Source organism: Neofelis nebulosa, chromosome 2 (assembly GCF_028018385.1).
Source record: "Neofelis nebulosa isolate mNeoNeb1 chromosome 2, mNeoNeb1.pri, whole genome shotgun sequence".
NCBI classification, from domain to species: Eukaryota; Metazoa; Chordata; class Mammalia; order Carnivora; family Felidae; genus Neofelis; species Neofelis nebulosa.
In genome coordinates, this window is record NC_080783.1 from 156,794,302 (window position 1) to 156,813,691 (window position 19,390).

The following is a 19,390-nucleotide window of genomic DNA, read 5'->3' on the forward strand; positions in this document are numbered from 1 at the left end:
GAGAGACAGAGAGAGAGAGAGACAGAGAGAGAGACAGAGAGAGAGAGAGAGAGACAGAAAGAGAGAATCCCAAGCAGGCTCCACCACAGAGCCAAACGCAGGGCTCAAACCCACCTCCCACGAGATCACGACCTGAGCCAAAAATCAAGGGTCAGACCCTTAACTGAGCCATCCAGGTGCCCCGATGTACTGTAGTTTTAAAATGATTTCTTCCAGTTAAGTAATTTTAAAACTAGTTGCATTTCTGTCTTCATATTATAAACAGTCATTTAAAATCTCAAGTCTGTTATTTTCCCAGTATAATACGTGTCCTAAACTTCTAAGAAGTGTTTCTAAAATATACATATTATATATAGTGCCTCTTTACCTTGTCAATGGCTACAGTCATCTAGAAACAAGTTTCAGTTTGCAAAAGATAAAATTGGCAACAAGACAGATATTTAGAAACCTGATACTGTATGCTCTATTTAGACCTTCATGAGGATATTGTACAAAGCCCTGCCTCGAACTGTGTAGAACTTTCTATAAATGATTCACTTCTAAATTAGCTGCCCTGGGTCAGCAGTGGCAAGTCTTAAATAAAAGGTGAATCATCCTTTGTACTCTTCCTTCTTCAGTACAACCACTTTTTCAGTGATCAAAATAATAGGACAAAAATAATTTTATCCAAAAAAAGAAAAGCAGACTTATAGTTGTTAATCTACCAAATGACTTCCCACAGTGACCAAAAGAACATTCTTTTGCTAATGAAAGCTAACCAAAGCAACTATGTATCCAAGAAACTGTATCCATATCCACCTATGCATCCAAAGCAATTCTCGAAAGATTAAAAAGATAGGGATAGATTTTAGTCTTGCCTTTGTGGACATTACAGAAACACTAAACCAAGTAAGATAAATCAAATGTGTATGGCTATATATATCATCCTCTTCCACAATATTCTTCCAGTCAGAACTTTACCCTGGTCTAATAATGCTGCAAGGTCATGTGCCAAATTTAAAGACATCATAAATCACTGCTGTTCCCCTGGTCAGGTGCTGTCTCAAATTTTCCAGCTTTCTAAACCTACTTATCTCCTTAAAAGACTCCTCTTGAAACTTAAAATGGAAAATATGAAAGGGCAAAGAGACTATAATAAGGAGACATTTTGTATCTAAGAACAGTGTAGTAGGGTGGGTTTGTGAAGTATTATAAATTCTAAGAAAAAGATTCATGATTAAACTTTCCAGTTTACCAAATAGAAATTTATAAAATATGGCCATTATATCCCCAAAAGGTCCCTAATCAAAATCTTAAAACATGTTTGGCAAAATGCTCATGGAGCACTGTGTTCATATTAGCCCAGGTAGCAGACTTACAACCCTTATAATGAAAGGTCTGTAAGCATATGGTATTTAAAAATCACCCAAAGGTGTTGGGGGGGGGGGGGGGGCGGGGAGCGGCGTGGCTTGCTCAGTTGGTACAGCACATGACTCTTGGTCTCAGGGTTGTCAATTTGAGGCCCCTATTGGGTGTAGAGATTAGTTTTAAAAAAAAAATTTTTTTTTTTTTTAAGTAAACACCCAAGTGAATCATGGAGAATTGGAAAGCAAGCATGGTGAGCCACTCAGGGGTCTATTCCTTACTACTATTTCCTAGGACAGAATTTCTGAAAGAGATGAACACTTTATGGGAAAAGTGGGCCATCTGAAGCACTATAAACATCTTCAGAGAAAAAGATTGAAAGGGATTTTTAATTTAGACTAGGACACCTGAAAAGACATTAGGAAAAGTACAAAGCAACAGGGGGAGAGGTGACAGAGGAAAGTGTACTAGAGTGTTCCCTAGATGGAAGGATTGGGGGAAGACAAACCCACTGACCACCTTAGATAATTGTTCACTAGCAAGTTTGAGAAGCACTGGGGGAAAAACAAAAAACCACACCTATAGATAGAGTCAGTGTGACACAAGGGGAGCCCTCAATCTGGAGTGTGTGTGTGTGTGTGTGTGTGTGTGTGTGTGTGTGTGTGTGTGAAGATTCTTCTAAACTAAGGTTGCTCAATTCTGAACCATCTCCCACCCCAGGGATAGAGAACCCCAAGAACAGAGACTGGGATGAGGTAGAAAGGAGCTGCCAAGAATAGAATTATGTCACAGGCTCAGACACTTAGGCACAGCCCTGGCTGCAAGACTCTCCCCTTTGCTCAGAGCCGTTTATTACTAGCTCCTGCTCCCTGCTCTAAGCAGCTTCTTCCCACCCTCAGCTTGCCAACATTACTGACATTCCTGACTATAAAACTCCTGGGACTGGAGCAGGCAGAAGACTTAAAGAAGGGAGAAGAACCCAGCAATGTCAGAAGGCTTCCCGAAGAAGCTGGCAGGCTACCACAGGGTTCCACCTTCAACTCCCAGAAATGTGTCACCAAGCAGGAGCCAGGACGAGGAGTACCAGTGTCTCCTGGCTCCAGGTCTGGTGCTGACGCTGCGCCCTCACTATCTGCTTCTATTTTTACAACCACGCTATGCTCTTCCCACCCCCTTCCCTAGTGCTTATAATTTCACAGACTTCCTTAATGCCCAGGAAACTGGTTTATATATGGTGTTTCATTACCAAACATATGAAACTTTCTGATATTTTTCTTCTTTCTCCTTTTCTAGTAAGCATTTTGGTTATAATTAGGTGGATTCCAGGTCCCAGAGTTTGTTTTTGTTTTTAACTAGGCTCCACACCCAATATGGGGCTTGAATTCAAGACCTTGTGATCAAGAGTCTCATGCTCTACCAAGTGAGCCACCCAGACACCCCTCCCTACCCAGCCCCCTCCCAGAATAATTCTTAATACCATCCTTCTCACTCTCTGAAGTGTCTCGGTTTGAAATACAAATTGTATGGCCATCTAGTTATAATACATCTATTAAGCTGATCAAATAAGCACATTGCCATTTCAGAATGGTAGGACTAAAGACAGCATGGGATAAAAGGAAACACATAGATTTGGATGTTGAAAAAAAAGTGGTAGAGTTCTTCCTCTATCCTTTAGCATCTAAGTAATCTTCCCCAGAAGATTCTTGGAAGGAACTATCAGTGTGTAGAACTTGAGCACAATTAAAACCATAGGAGACTTGGGAGAGAGCACACAGGAGAGGGCAGAAGGATAATCTTACTCTTCAGGCTGAATGTGGAGGCTGACACTGGTCTCAATTCCACAATGAAAAGATCATGACCTTTTTTGAGATGAGCACTGGCTGTTGTATGTAAACGATGGATCACAGGAATCTACCCCCTGAAACCAAGAGCACACTGTATACACTGTATGTTAGCTAACTTGACAATTAAAAAAAAAAAAGTCAGATGCTTAATCGACTGAGCCACCCAGGTGCACCCGTTGAGCCTGCTTAAGATTCTCTCCCTCCCTCCTCTAAATTTTTTTAATTTTTAAATTTAAACAAAAGATGGGGCACATGGGTGGCTCAGTCGGTTGAGCGTCCAGCTTCGGCTCAGGTCATGATCTCAAAGTCCATGAGTTCGAGTCCCAGGTCGAGCTCTGTGCTGACAGCTCAGAGCCTGGAGCCTGCTTCGGATTCTGTGTCTCCCTCTCTCTCTGCCCCTCCCCCACTCATGCGGTCTCAGAAACAAATAAACATTAAGAAAAATTAAAAAAATTTAAACAAAAGATCCTAGGAGACTTAATGGGATTTAATGTGCACCTACTCTATTCCTTAAGAAATATGCATTTTTAAAGTGTGTATAGGTAGAAAATATTGAATTTTTATTTCAGGATAGTCAACATGGTGTTATTTTGGGCCTGATAAGGCTAGGAACCACTTGCGTAAAGGAAGAGGCCTGGACTTTGACTCAAATTTATCTGGGCCCAAAGACATCGCTTTAGACTGAATGACTTGAATAATTTACTTTCGCTCTGAGCTCTAGTTGCTTCATCTACAGGTGGTAGCCCTTTCTAGGGCTTTGGGTAGAAACCCACCATTTCAGATAGGATAGCATGGGTTAAGTGGTAAGGATAGGTATTCAACAATTCCCTTCTTGGGGGGCCTGGGGGGCCTCAGTTCGTTGAGCATCCAGCTCTTGGTCTCAGCTCAGGTTATGATCTCACAGATCGGGAGGTCAAGCCCTGCACTTGCAGATAAGTGCAGAGCCTGCTTTGAATTTTTGCTCTCTCCTTGTCTCCACACCCCTGCCTCAAAAAATCACCTTTTTAAAGAATTCCTTTCTTCTTAGTTCTTAAGATAGGTTTCCCTTTCCCCACTCACCTTTACATAAAGGCAGGAAGATTAAGATAGGAAGGAGAAAGTATAAAGAATATAGAAGAAAAGGAGTAAAAGGGATCATGACCATCACCTAATACCTAATCACACCCCGTACATGCTGCTAGTATCAAATGTGAAAAGCTTCAAGAGGTTAAATTAAGATTCTGGCCCTGGAACATGAAGGACCTAGTGTTAATGCCAAGCACAGAAACCACTATTATATTAATGCACTATGTAGATATGTGAGTGGTTTTAAGAACGGACATAGAATTATCATTTCCTCAAATTTGTTACTGTTATATCCTGTTAAGGCCACGTAAAATTAACACTGCAATTTAAGAACCTGTGACTTTTACAGATGGAGAGGATCTACAGGATCATCCTGGATTTTAGCCATTAAAACAAAAAAAAAAAAAAAAAGTTGAGGGGTGACTGGCTGGTTCAGTCAGAGCATGCAACTCTTGATCTCAGGGGTCAGCAGTTCAAGCCCCATGTTGGGGGTAGAGTTTACTTAATAGTAAAAAAACAAAAGAAACAAAGAAAAAAGAAAGTTAAAACTATTCTCCTACATAGGCTTTATCTCCAGGGAGTTTTTGTTTGGTTTTGTTTGGTTTTTAAAGAATAGAAAACAACACTTTCTAAATGCTTGAGTTCTTGAGCCTCTTAACCAGTACTTACAGATTGGTCATACATTTCTACTTTTAAGTAGGCTCCACACCCAGCATGGAGCCCAGCAAGGGCTTACAGACTTGAGCAGAGATCAAGAGTCAGATGCTTAACCGACTGAGCCACCCAGGGGCCCTTATGGTAATAGATTTCTAAAAACAAATATTCTATCACAGACAAGGTCAAAGGTCCCTTCTTGCTTTTCACTTATCTATAGTAGCCACAAAACCTCCCTGCTGTTACTCATGCCCAAGCTTCAACTTCCTAGTCTGTATTTTAAGCACCAAACCTCAGAATACTCAGCATACCCATAACAGCAGGGCTGGGGTTTCTAAGATGAGTAAGGAAAGCCAACTTTTAGATCCCAACCCAGAAAAGCAGTGACAGTCATCCACCCTCAGTCAGCCAACCTCTGTTGTCTATTTCAGCAAGTATTTAGCCCAAAGGTATCTGCTAGTCACTTCAATCTTAAGTAGTTTCAAGGAACATCTTTTGTCACCTCAGGTGATGGGCATTTCTAAGGAGACACAGGGAAGCAAAGAAAGCACAGGAAACCTTTTCAGAAGGCACAGACTTCTTAGAAGTTATTTTAAATTGGCTTATCACCATTAAAGACACCGTATCAGCTCTCCCAGCATGAAGGACACCCTCTGGGACACTGTAAAAACCCCAGTGACTGTCATTGACAGGCCTCAGAATCTCCTGAGGTCTACGCCCTTGCTTCTGCTACTACCAGCTGTACAGAACAGATATATAGTGTTTAAAAGAAAAGTGAAAGGAGAAGTTTATAGTCACAGATATGCATGTATTTTCACACATACAGACTTGTAAATTCAGAGAGTATTTTTCTAGAAGGATGGCCAAGAAAGTGGCCACAACAGATGCTTCTGGTGAAGACAAGGGAACTGTGGTTCTGGGTGACCCACTTTTTTCTTCTAGTTTTTATTTTGTGATATATTATTATTTTTCAATTAAAACCTGGTTTCATAGAACATCATTTACTCTGTAGCTCCACTATGGACTTCTGCTACACAGAGAATAATTTCCGCTAGTAGATTCAGTAAATGAATGAAACAAAATTAAGAGACACCACTTTCCTTAACTTATGGATACCCTTAACTGAGAGCCAACAAGTGGACGGGAAGAGGAGGACCTGAGAGGTAGGATGGAACTACTAACACCAGGAGGAAGAAACTAGACACATTGGATTAAGAATCGATTGCATGAATTAGTTACAACTATCCTGCTTATATCCAGTTTTGAGGCAACAAAAGAACTTGTGTGGCATAACCATCCCCGATGTCCAAGCAATATATTTGATGTCAGAAAAGCAGAAAACATACCCTAACTTCTAAAATTTTATTTCAAGTTTATATTACTGCACCTTACTGAATCATACATGGAATTGTTTTCCAAAACAGTTCAAAACACTTCATTTTTAATTTATCTGATTGACAGGGAGCACTGTCAGCATTTCGGTCTTATACTTTCTATCCAGAACTTAATAAGAAGGAAATGATCTCTAAATGATCTTTTTTTTATAAGAACTACCAGTAAACCAAAAAAATTGTGAGAAGTTATTTTTTTAATGTTTATTTTTGAGAGAGACACAGAGTGCAAGCAGGGGAGGGGCAGAGAGAGAGAGGGACACACAGAATCTGAATGAAGCAGGCTCCAGGCTCTGAGCTGTCAGCACAGAGCCCAATACGGGGCTCAAACCCCACCCCCATGAGGTCTTGACCTGAGCCAAAGTCAGATGCTTAACTGGCTGAGCCACCCAGGCACCCCTCTGAGTGATCATTTAAATACACTAGGGTCTCTACAATTTCAAGGATTTCTTTAGTCCATCCACTTGCAAAGCAGAGAGAACTTTCGCTGTTTTGTTTAGCATTTTAGAAATTAAAAAAAAACTCCTCTGGTTTGAAGTCTTATTCAGTTTCATTACTACAACCTTCCACTGTAGCTATAGCTTTGCATTTGTGGAATCAAAATTACATGCTAGGTATATACGCTGAGCAGTAAACGTACACATGGCTCAATACTTCAGGGCTCTGCCATAGCTTTCCCAGCCATATCCCAACTCACCTCTCTTTGATCTCTGCCTACCATATCCCCATCAGCATATCTTGTACTACTGGTAACATTCTTCATTTTCCACCTTGTATTATCAACATATGATACTTATCTCTTCATTTGCCTTGTTACCACCACACCTATGTATTGTAAGCTCCAGGAGACAGGCACTTAGTAACCTCTGTATTTTAATGCTTTGTGGATTCAATTAAAAATAAATGTTACCTTTATGTACAAACTCTGGAGAAACATTCAGGCTGAAAAATACTTTGGATCTCATTTAACCCAGTGGTTCCCAAACATCTATCAATAATAGATGACAGGCCAGGGATATAAGGGAAAGGTAAAATTCACAATATGCAGGCCCTAGCCCAAATGTACAGAAGTGGGGCCCAGAATCTCTGGTTGTTTTAAAGGTCTCCAGGTGATTCTGAGGTGCACCAGGCTTGGGAATCACTGGTCTCGTCTACCAAACACATATTACATATGGAGAAACTGAAGCCCAAGGAGATCGAAGACTTGCCCAAAGTTGAATAGCAAAGTAAACAGAAGAGCAAGAACATCAGCAGAGGACAATGATGAAATGGAAACCACCTGGCAGAGTTCAGAATGAAATAAAAGATAAGCATTAACTAGATCATCATCCTAGACCATCTTTCTATCACTGAATGTAGCAACCGCTGAATAGCTTTTTTAAAACTATGGGCTTTTTTTAAAATAAATTTTTTAAGTATGTACCTCAGAATATTGGCCTAAGGAGTACTAGGCAGGAAAAAAAAAAAGGGGGGGTGGGGGGGGTAAATTCCACAGTCAAGTAAACATAGGGAATGAGAAACACCAAGCTTTTTAAATGTTTAGTGGACTTCTTAGAGCCTTTAATATGTAATTATGAGCATACAAAACACATCTCCTCCAAAGTTATCCGACAACTGAAGACCCTTTCTATAATAGTATTTCAAGAGATTAGTATTCCTTGGAACACATTTTAAGGAAATTCTAGCTTAACCAGAAACTAAGTTTCTAATCTTCAAATTGAACTGGAGGAAGGGGCTAAATATTTTTCACCTTTATGTTCCCAACATCAAATACAATACTGGACTCATAGTGAGCACTCAGATAAATGGACTCCTTCAGCAAAAATTGGTTAAAAGTAATCAGGCACAGGTTTATTTGGTGGGTAAACAAGTTAAAAAGTTGGATTACAATAAGTCTCACCACTCCAGAATTATAAAACATTTAATACCTGGCATTGACCTAGATGTTTACATAAATTATTTCATTTATACTTAAGTCTTTTATGGTAGCTCCTAGCAACACTATTTTACAGGTGAACAGAAACCGAGCAGCCACTAACTTGCCCAAAGTCTCAAAGAAGTGGCACTCCCAAACACTGAGCTATATTGTCATTCAATGCTTCTAGACAGGGGCAAGGAGGGGGCGGGGGCAGAGTTTAAGGATAGGCACAGAGGAGTTAAGCATGACAACCTCACAGAGGGTTATCCAGAAAAAAGTATATACATGCTTATGCTAGCAAAGCTTAAGAAAAAGGTCCCTTTTTCTTAAAATGCAAGAAATATAAATGGTTAAAAAAAACAAACAAACAAAAAAAAAAAAACACTTTATAAAAGCTCAGAATAGGCCAACAAATGCCCAGTCTGGCTGGTGTTGGTCACTGACTCAAGAAATATCCACCTAAGGGGTGCCCAAGCGGCTCAGTCGGTTAAGTGACCAACTCATGGTTTCAGCTCAGGTCATGATCTCACTGTTCAGGAGTCCGAGCCCCATGTTGGGCTCTGCATCTGGCAGCATGAAGCTTGCTTGGGAGCTTAAGTCAGACTCTTAACCCACTGAGCCACCCAGGAGCCTCTATATTTAAAAATTCTTAAATGGGATTTAAAAAATATTGGCACCCGGGTGGCTCAGTCGGTTGAGCGTCCGGCTTTGGCTCGGGTCATGACCTCACGGCTCAGTGAGTTCGAGCACCACGTCGCGCTCTGTGCCGACGACTCAGAGCCTGGAGCCTGCTTCAGATTCTGTGTCTCCCTCCCTATCTGCCCCTAACTCACTCGTATTCTCTCAAAAATAAATAAACATTAAAAAAAATGTTTTAAATATTGGCAAGTGTTGATAATTGTTGAAGCTGGACACCTGGGAGGTATTATACTATTTTCTTCCACATGTATTTAAATATTCCATAATAAAAAGTTAAAAATGAAAAAAAATTACTGCATACTAACTGCTAGTCCCTGCCTAGAGCGGTTCTCAAATTTATGGCAAAGACAGGCAGTAAATCAAGTTATTCAGTTTGTAAGATTTATGGAAGCTAAGAAAAGAGGCAAGGAAACTTGAGGTGGGCATGGGGATTGGGGGGGGGGAGGGGGAGCTCTGGGTATGGACTTCTAAGTAAAAGTGCTTTAATTAATTAAACAAGGAAGCTTTTAGACTGAGGTTGTTCTAATACCTCGGCAGCTTATGTAAGCAAACCAAAATCTACACCTGCAAATGCCTCAAGAATACAAAACCTAGAGACAACCAATCACAAACCACCAACCAGGCTTTCCTAAACAATGCAAAAGAACTGTGCTTTGCTTCCACATCTCTTCTGTAAAAACCCTGCCCCTTGGGGTGCCTGGGTGGCTCAGTCGGTTAAGCGGCCGACTTCGGCTCAGGTCACGATATCGCAGTCCCTAAGTTTGAGCCCCGCGTCGGGCTCTGGGCTGATGGCTCAGAGACTGGAGCCTGCTTCCGATTCTGTGTCTCCCTCTCTCTCTGCTCCTCCCCCATTCATGCTCTGTCTCTGTCTCAAAAATAAATAAAAAACATTAAAAAAAAATTAAAAAAAAAAAACCCTGCCCCTCACTCCCTACACTCCTAGGAGTGTAGAACATTCCTAATCACTTCTGTTTTGGCACTGCTCAATTCCACTCGATTTTGCTCAAGTAAACTCTTAGGATTTTTAATATGCTTCAATTCATCTATTAACACAGTTAATAGAGAAAGACAAGGGGAAAGATTCCCAGGGAAAGGGAAGAACAATGCATAAAAGTCATAGGGAACTGAAAATATTCTCACATTTTGGACAGGCCATGGAAGAGATCTACCATTCCCTTAATTAAGGAAGTCTTCAAAATACCTATCATGCCCACAATGCTCTCCACTGGGACTCCTTAACCACTGTTCACCTGCCTTTGTACACATGCCCTACAGGCTGGACCAGAGAGAGCCCCTGATCCACAGGTTCATGGGTCCTGTCCCACCTGTTCTGTACCCAGACTTGCCAACACAGAGACTCACTCTCAGGGAAGTCAATTTTGAGACAGAATGGGGCACAGAAAGTAGACAGGTAACAAAACAAGACAGAGATGAGGCAATAAGAACCTTAAAGGCACAGAAATCAAAAGGCTGAAAGGCATTAACCAGTCAAGACAAGAAAGCGGGGGTGGAGGGAGGAAGAGATTGATTGATTGAAATGGAAGGTCAAGGACAGACTTGTTCTTGATTCTCCAAGTCTAAAGCTACTGCTTTCACCTGGACAGCATGAATGATTGTACAGTTGTCCATGGAACCTGAATGTCCAGCTGCAGAGGCTATCCTGAGCTTCTTTACCTCCCTATACATCCTCATATAAACAAACCCACACATGCAAGTTGCCTAAGATAATCCAAGTGTCTCCATCTCCTGCTATCTGCAAGAGCCTTTCATGTCTACTCAGGATGGTTGGAGTGGTGGGAAGGAGTGAGGGAAGGCAAACGGACCAGCCGTTAGCCTCTGAAGTGGCAGGGGAGGAGTGTGATTGGCCACTGCCCAGGGATTCAGACTTTAGGATTATCCACATGCCACCCTCAGGGGATTTCCAGCACAGAAATCAACAGTTTTATTCATTTCTAACCCTCCTGACAGCAATGAGGTCTATAAGGCAGCTGACTAGATTCTCCCACTTCTCAAAGTCTTTTGAGTTTTTTGTAAAAATAAATAAATGAAGCTGATGTTCATGAGGGATAGTAAGCATATATATTGATTGTAATATATTTAGAACTTATCAGACAGTACTATGCAATTCCAGAAAATACCATCATATTCAACTTACAAAATATGTATAAGGAAAACATAGCAAATGAATGGTAAATTGGGTTTCTACTTTATAAAACACAAGTCAAAGATCATTCCTCTGCTGAAAAACATTTGAGTTCTTTTCACTGCTCACATAACAAAATCCATACAGCTTCAAGGATGTTTGTAGTCTCATCTACATCTTCAGCTCCTACTGTATCTACCATTTACTTATCAGACTTTCATGGAGCAGCTAAACTATCTAGCTACCCTAGGGACAATATTTGAAAAAAAAAAAAAAAAAGTCCCAGCCCCTCCTCCCACCTCCCCACCACTGCTGCCCTGGAAGACAGGAGTAACTAAATTCAATTCAGTGTGTCAACGTGATGTTAAAATCATGCAATAGTGGGTATTATACCTAATCTAGACTGACAAATTCACAAGGAAGGCTTCTTGGAGGAGGTCACAGTTGAGATCGGAGAGGTGAATGGGAGTGATCAGAAATGAGAACAGCACAAGAAAAAGCACAGAGAAATGAACAGTTAAGTATTCTGGAATATAGAGGGGATGGTTAGAAGAGATTGGAGCAGGAAGCACAGGACAAGACTTAAGAGGGAGGCCGGAATGGAGACATTGTTTAGCTGGTGGGGTATTTGTGTTCTCCCTCCAAAATTCAAATGGTGACTCCCCAAAGGGGATGGCATTAGCAGTAGGGCCTTTGGAAGTTACTTAAGCCTTGAGGGTAGACCTTATGATTAGGATTAGTGCCTTATCCGAAGTTCCAGAGAGACTACCAGCTCCTCCCACCATGGGAGGACACAGTAAGGAGGTGCCAGCAATGAACTAAAAAAGGGACCCTCACCATAAGGTGCTCATGCACCAGCTTTTAGAACTGTGAGCAAGAGATTTATGTTGTTTAAAAGCTACTCGGTGATATGGTTATAGCAGCCAGCGAGGAATAAGGCAGGAAGTAACTGGGAGCGCTGAAGGTTTCTAATAGGTATGATCAGACCATCAAAATATTAAAATAGAAGATGGGCAGGATCAGGAAAATCATTTTCAGGGTGCCTCTTTAGCCTCAGCATTGTAATAATCTAGCAGTAACAAATGTCAATACCCTCCAACCAAAGACCACCAGCATTTTTCACCTCTAGTTTATTGTTCTTGGCATCAAGGGACACAGCATGCCTTGAGGCACCATGGAGGGGTCTGAGTAAGAAGATGCTAGAAAGGATCTGGACTCCTGTTAGATGATTTGCGAGCAGCTCCAAGGAAACAGGAGTCTGCTCTAGATAGGGTGCCACCAAGAAGTAGGGCAATTCTAGGACTATTTTAGTAAACCTATCACTAAGGTGGGAGAAGTTATCAAAGCTAAAGCTAGGATTATTAAAGGAGCAGCAATCATTTAGATCAGTCACCTGGTCTGGGGGGGGGGGGTGGGGAGTAGGCAGTAGGATACCTGGTGATTTTTGTGGTTTGAAAAATGTTCATGTTTTGTTTTCTGTCCAGGTATGATGACAGAGTAGTCTTATGATTAGAGAGCAGTCTTTTAAGCAGTGTTTTTGTTTTTTAAGTAATCTCTACATGCAACGTAGGGCTTGAACTTACAACCCCCGAGATCAAGTCACATGCTCTACCAACTAAGCCAATCAGGCAGGTGCCCCCAGAGTGGTCTTATTTTTTACTTGACCCATAAGTCACAGAATGGTCTTATCCAATTTTGATGTTCTAGGAAATCATTTATGCCCGACAGGAGAACACTAAGGCCTACCTGTGAGAGTCAGGCCAGCTCCCAGACAGCAGGGACTGCTTTTCTCACTCTTACACTCCTATTTAGATCTGTTGGACTGGCTTCAGAGTCCTCATAGCTCAACGGTAAAATTCACACTGAATTCCTAGTTCCTTCATTTTGTGTTGTGGTTCCTAGGAGGGACTGTAAGTCAGTCAGTGAACCCCACTTTGCTTTCATCTTCCTGGATTTCCCATTCATGAAACAGAAAGACATGGTTCCATGTTGGGATGAGCACTGGGTGTTGTATAGAAACCAGTTTGACAATAAATTTCATATTAAAATAAATAAAAAAGACATGGTTCCACTTGCCAGTTATCTGCATTGCTGGGAAATTATAAAGTCTGCAGTGCAGTTCATGTTCTCCAGATGTGCCACATAAATACAGAATATTGACTTTCACAAGAGCTCAGTGCTGATGCCAGCAAGTTGAGAAAAAGCAGTTTCTGGGAAGCTTCACAAGGCAGCTTCACTAACTCAGCTAGGAAGCAATTCTGCTTGTAAACAAAGTCTCCAACTTCATAATTTCTGGAATTTTTAGAGATGCAAGAATTAGATAAAAATAAATCTTAGCTTCCCAGTTTCCATACTTTGCCCTCTTACTCCCCTCCACCTTCAAGATATGAGGGATGCTCCTCACTCCTACCTCCATCAAAAGCTAGTCTTTCTTGGGGCGCTGGGTGGCTCAGTCAGTTAAGTGTCCAACTTCGGCCCAGGTCAGGATCTCACGGTTCGTCGGTTTGAGCCCCTCATCAGGCTCTCTGCTGACAGTTCAGAGCCTGGAGCCTGCTTCAGATTCTGAGTCTCCCACTCTCTGCCCCTCCTCCACTTGTATTCATTCTCTCTCTCTCTCTCTCTCTCTCTGTCACACACACACACACACACACACACACACAAATCAATAAACTAGTCTTTCTTCACACTGCAATATGAAAAAATTAACATCTATAGAAGATATCAGTATTATAACTGGTACTAAAGCTTCATACTAAAGCTACAGGATTTTAAGTACTGTGAGGATTCATTATTCAATGAATATTTGAGCTCTGTTTTGGATACAACTATAAGCCCTTTGGGGCTAGGTCTGTAAATAGACAAAATCCTTGCCTTTGTGGAGCTTATATTCTACATAGGAGAGGAAAAAGACAAGTAAGTTCAATATACATAGGATGTTAGTATCAGGGAAAATTAAGTGAGGAAAGGAACAGGGATGCTGTCATTTTAAATGGGATGATCAGTACCAGGCTCACTGATAAGGTGACATTTGACCAGACTAAGAGGAACAACATTCTGCAAAAAGAGGTTCTGGTAAAGACAACAGCCCTAAGGCTCCAGAGTTCAAGGAACAGCTAGGAAGCCAGATTGGCTGGAGCAGAAGGAACAATGATATTAGAGAGGTATCAGGGCCAGTAGCCCATAAGGTTTCGACTTTTGCTGAAAGTGAGATGGGGAGCTATCAGAGTTTTGAACAGATAGAAGTGATACAGAATGTGCCTCACAGAAGGCAACTTTTGAGATTTACTATAGAAGAGAAATGGGGTAACGGATGAGATGGGACAGGTGAAAAGGTAAGGTTTGCTTTGTTGAGAGGAATAACAGAATTGTAGGTTGCATAAAAAAATAGCTTGAAATTAAAATCACAATTCTCGAAACTAAAATCTGATCTTCCCAAGAATACTGCTTTACTGGCTTTACATAATTGAGAAGTTAAATTTGCTTGACCCATTCATTCAATGATTTAGTAATATATATATGTACAAATATAACCAAATCAAAGGAAATTATTTCTGAGATTTGTAAGGAAACTAAGGTTTCAGTTTCTGGAAATGTAAGGTATCTAACTACAAAACTGATTTCTCTAAATTCTTGTTCAGATTACCTTTCTCCAATCTTTCCACATAATAGAGACTTAAAACAGGTCATGGAACAAACTATTGTCAAACAATCACAGTGGTCAAATATTCAAAATGCCCCTTCAACAAATTTTATGACTAAAGCTCAGGAGTTTAATGATCAACTCCTTTATATAACCTGAATATTTTAAAAGATGGTATTAAACCTTTTGTAAAAGTATCCCTGCATTTACAGAAGTGAACTGCTCTTTTAGGCAAGATTTACTTTTCTCTTTTTATTGAATTGCTCGTTTAGTTGTTTAGAAAAAACATCAGCTGAAAGGGATTTCTGCATAATTGGCCATCTGTTTCAAGGTAATGATCACAGACTGCAGCCTACAAGTGATTCATAGCTTAGATTCATAATTTCCTTAGCTTCTTCCTTCAGAGACCTTGAAATAGGTGAAATCCAAATTAGTTTCACAACAGCATTTTTTTTTATTTTTTTTTTTTAACATTTATTTATTTTTGAGACAGAGAGAGACAGAGCACGAACGGGGGAGGGGCAGAGAGAGAGGGAGACACAGAATCGGAAGCAGGCTCCAGGCTCTGAGCTGTCAGCACAGAGCCTGACGAGGGGCTCAAACTCACGGACCTCGAGATCATGACCTGAGCCGAAGTCGGCCGCTTAACCGACTGAGCCACCCAGGCGCCCCCAGCATTTTTTTTTTGAGACAATATTTTTGTGGGTAAGTCTGAGGCTTTAAAATAAGTTCTTCTGGGTTTGTATTTGGAATTTGAATGCAGTTACCAAGATCCTCAGAGCTGCCATGGAATGGTCTTGGAACCAGGAAACCTGCATTCAAATCCTGGTTCTGCCCAATACCAGCTCAGTGACTCTGGGCAAGCTACTTAACCTCTCAAAGCCTCATTTAACTTAACTATGAAAAGAACCCTTAACACCATTCCTATGGTGAGCATGGAATGACCACACTGTAGACTTGCATGCCTAGCACAGCCATGGGCATGTTATGAACTCCCAGTAAATCTGCCACACCTGAAATCAGGTCAGGCCAAGTCCTTCCTTTTCCCCCTCCTTAAAGAAGGTTCAACTTTTTATACAGTGCTATTTATAACCTCATAGCCACCTCTCTAGGAAAAAGGCAGGACTTCAGAGTTAACAATCGTTGGAAAAAAGGGGGAAATTTTTTGTTTTGTGCCTCCTGACCACTCGAAAGTTTATACTATGATTTCCCCCTTGAGGGCAGGGGGAAAGGAGATGGGAAATGGGGAGCTCACCATAGTGCATTTTAATAAATTACTTGTTTCAAAATTAACTATGGAGATATTTAGGATATACTATACTATGATGACCAGTATTTTATCCTGGATATACTTAACTATTCTTAATCCAAATGGAAAACTCACATTAATGTTGGCTGTATACATAAAGTAACATATTTGGAATTAGAAAAAATAAATCAACTTTGATATAGCAGGTTTAGATTATCTTGGAATTTTATCTAATTCAGTGCATTTGAAACTGAAAACACTTAAAATGACTGCCAAACTGTCAGACACCCTGGAAAACTTGGGAAGCAATACAGCAATAGAAGTTCGTGGAATTTGGAGTCAGGAGACACACACATACACCTGGGCGTAAACCCAGGCTCCACTACTTCGTGTAATTTTGAAAAGTTTGAGAACCTAAACACCTGTTTCTTCTCTGAAGCAGTGATGATAGTAATATTTTTCAGGAATTAAGTGTATTAAATAAAGTCATGCATCTTGAGCTCTCAATATTGATAAGGAAGACTATTAATGCAAAGCAACTAAATCTAGAGTTCCTGGATACAGGAGAGACATTTAAAGTTGTCAGTTAAATATGCTAACAAGCTTACTTAGCTTAGGAACCAGAAGATCCAAGTTTAAGTAACATCCCAGATTTTTTTTCTTGTTAGTTATGTGACCTTGCAAAGACCCAATCACTTTGTACTTAGCTCCTCACCTGTTAGGTATTAGTAATATTAGTTACAATTTGTTAAGCATAGACCATGTACCATGCAGTCTGATAAGTTTATTATATAGGAACTCCATCTTTTTAAGGTTATTTTTGAGAGAGAGAACGTGTGCATGAATAGGGAGAGGCAAAGAGAGAGGGAGACAGGAGACGGAGAATCCCAAGCAGGCTCCGTGATGCCAGTGCAGAGCCCAACACGGAACTCGATCTCATGACCCCAGATCATTACCTGAGCCAAAATCAAGAGTCCAGCGCTTAACCAGTTGAGCCACTCAGATGACCCCAAACCCCAGTCTTTACAACACTTCAAGGTAGATGTTATCTGATTTTTAAGATTTTACTTTTAAGTTATCTCCACACCCAGTGTGGGATTTGAACTCCTAATCCAGAGATCAAGAGTCACCTGCTCAACCAACGGAGCCAGCCAGACATTCCTGTTCTCATCTGTTTTATAGATGGCTGAAAGGGAGGGAAATTAAACTTGTTCGAAGCCACACAGCCAGTAACTAGTAGAACCTGGACTCACATCCAGGCTTATGGGTCTCCAAATCCTGTCCTTGGCTACCCAATGAACTACCTGTGCCACCTGCCTCTCCTAAAGGACTTTGTTCTTGTGAAAGAGCTTTTTGAAATTGAAATATCCTTAAAATATTGTTACTATTCTAAATCAATATAAATAATTCACAAAATGGATTTGTGATTTGCCCCTCGGCTCCTGGGAAACCTGAAAGAACAAAAGGTTACACTTCAAGCGCCCTTTCATCTCCCCTTGGAAGTTTGCCGTGACCTCAATTTTACTTGAGCAGGTCTGATAAACAACATTAAACAACAGAAATCCAAATGCACCTCTGTGCCATTCAAAGGCAGCTCTCTATCCTCCCTGGGGTCCAGGGCAATATCTCGTGCTCTTCCTCGAAATGCGGACAAAATATTTTTTTGCGCTGACTTACATTTGCACTTCGCGGGAGGAAGCATAAAGTAGCCCCATAAACAGCCACATAAACTAGTGCTTTCTGAATCACGCCCACGGCCAACTCCAGTTCCAGGCACGCAGGCAGCCATTCTAATTAAAGCAAATTGCAGCCCCTTTTCAAAAATATGGTGCAAAATTTTGAGCTGATTTTCCCTCTGAAAGTTGTGTTAACTAGTCCCAAGTAGTTAGCTATAATACTCTCTAGTTATCCACCCTTGGTTTAACAAATTCCTTGGGGACGCCACCAAAGGGAGTCTGGTGTTTGGTGCTGACACCTGTGGGGCTAAGGGGACCTCGGTTTGCTATCACCTGGAAGGTACTTATCTCTCCACTCCTCAATCTGGGAGATCCTCAGCGTGACCCTCTCCCGACTGCATAGGAAGGAGAGTAAAGTCCAGATGCAGTCGAGGGTGTCAACTTGTCCACCCGGAACTCCACTCTGGGGAGGCGCTCACGCCCCGAACGGCTAACTCTGGGACAAGTAGAGCATATTCACTTACATGAGGAAGAAAGGTCGCCCCCGGTTTCCCAAAAGCCAGGGGCCTGGGGAATATGACCTTCTCGGGGCTGGGACTTACCTGTCCCCTCCCGCGAGGCCCTCTCAGTGCCCCACCAGCGCTGCAGGTGGACTCCACTCCGGGCTCAACACCCCGGCGCCCCGCCAGCCGGAGCCAATTTAAGCCGGTGCGGCACGTGGGAGACGCTGGGGGCGCGCGGGAGCGCGCGCCAAGCTGAGCCGGAGCACCTGGTCCTTACCTCCGACGCCGAAATCTCGAACACTGCCGCAATCTTGGCGTAGAGCTCCTGGATGCTGGAGAAATTGTCCACTCGGCCCGTGGCGCTGCCGTGCGCCAGCTGCGTGTGGAAAACCAGCTTGTGTGTCGGAACCGGGGGGTCCGGGAGGCTGCCGCCGCTCGCGCCCGCCTGCTCGCCCTTCACCAGCCGGGCAGTATCCTTGGACTTGGTTTTCATCTTTCTCCGCAGCCCCAGGGGCATCTTGCCTAGCCAAGGGTGGGAGCCCACCTGCACTGCCAACCGCCGCCTCCCCGGCCGGATGCCGCGGACTTTGAGCTCAGGCCACGGGGCTCCGCGCAGGTAAAAGTCGCCGCTGGGCCAATGGCAGAGGTGCTTCCGCCTGGCCGCGCCGGGTCAGCGGCCCCCTCCTTCCTCGCGAGGAGAGGCACCTGGGCCGCAGCGGCCACCTGCCCTCCCAACGCGGGGATCTGGAGACAGGAAAAGTTGGGCCCGTTCCCGATTCTCATCTACCGGCTTCTCTCCCCGCCTTTTAAAAAATGCCAAGATTTCCGTAAAAGCCTTGGGATGCTGAAGCTACAGAACACATCTTAGAATGCAAACACGCTGGCCTTTCTGGTAGGACCTCACACAGGATTGGGCCATTGGGGATAGGGAATTAGGTAGAAGTCAGCTTTCATCGGCTTCTCTGAGCCTCACACCCTGCAGGGCCGAGTTGGAAGGGAAAGTTTTGAGATTGGTGCCGCATTAAATTCATAGTCAAACGCTCTCAGCCGGGCCTCGGCGCCTCTCAGTAACCCTTTTTATCCACCCCCACCCCCACCCCCACCCCCTCCGGCAGTTTTCTCTCCCAAAGGTTCAGCGCTCTTCCCAAGTCATGTGCTCCACTCCCGCTTCTGGGTCTGTGCAGAGCACCCTGCCTCTTACTCTGCAGAGAAAAACTGGAGCCATTCTGTGCAGTGTGTGAGCCACCTCAATTCCCCACCCCTC

At 42.5% G+C, this 19,390-nt stretch overlaps 1 protein-coding gene across 3 annotated transcripts in view; it reads right to left on the reverse strand.

The window, feature by feature from the left end:
• The window catches only part of GIPC2 (GIPC PDZ domain containing family member 2), a 453,978-nt gene extending 434,897 nt beyond the window's left edge, over positions 1 to 19,081 (reverse strand). For 2 of the 3 annotated variants that reach the window (XM_058716908.1, XM_058716907.1), the window contains exon 1: positions 18,404 to 19,081. In XM_058716908.1, the coding sequence (XP_058572891.1) occupies positions 18,404 to 18,643 (240 nt within the window). In that variant the 5' untranslated portion in view covers positions 18,644 to 19,081. The remainder of the gene's footprint in view (positions 1 to 18,403) is intronic. The other variant, XM_058716906.1, reaches the window with a different exon arrangement.
• Between the last annotated feature and the right edge of the window lie 309 nt (positions 19,082 to 19,390).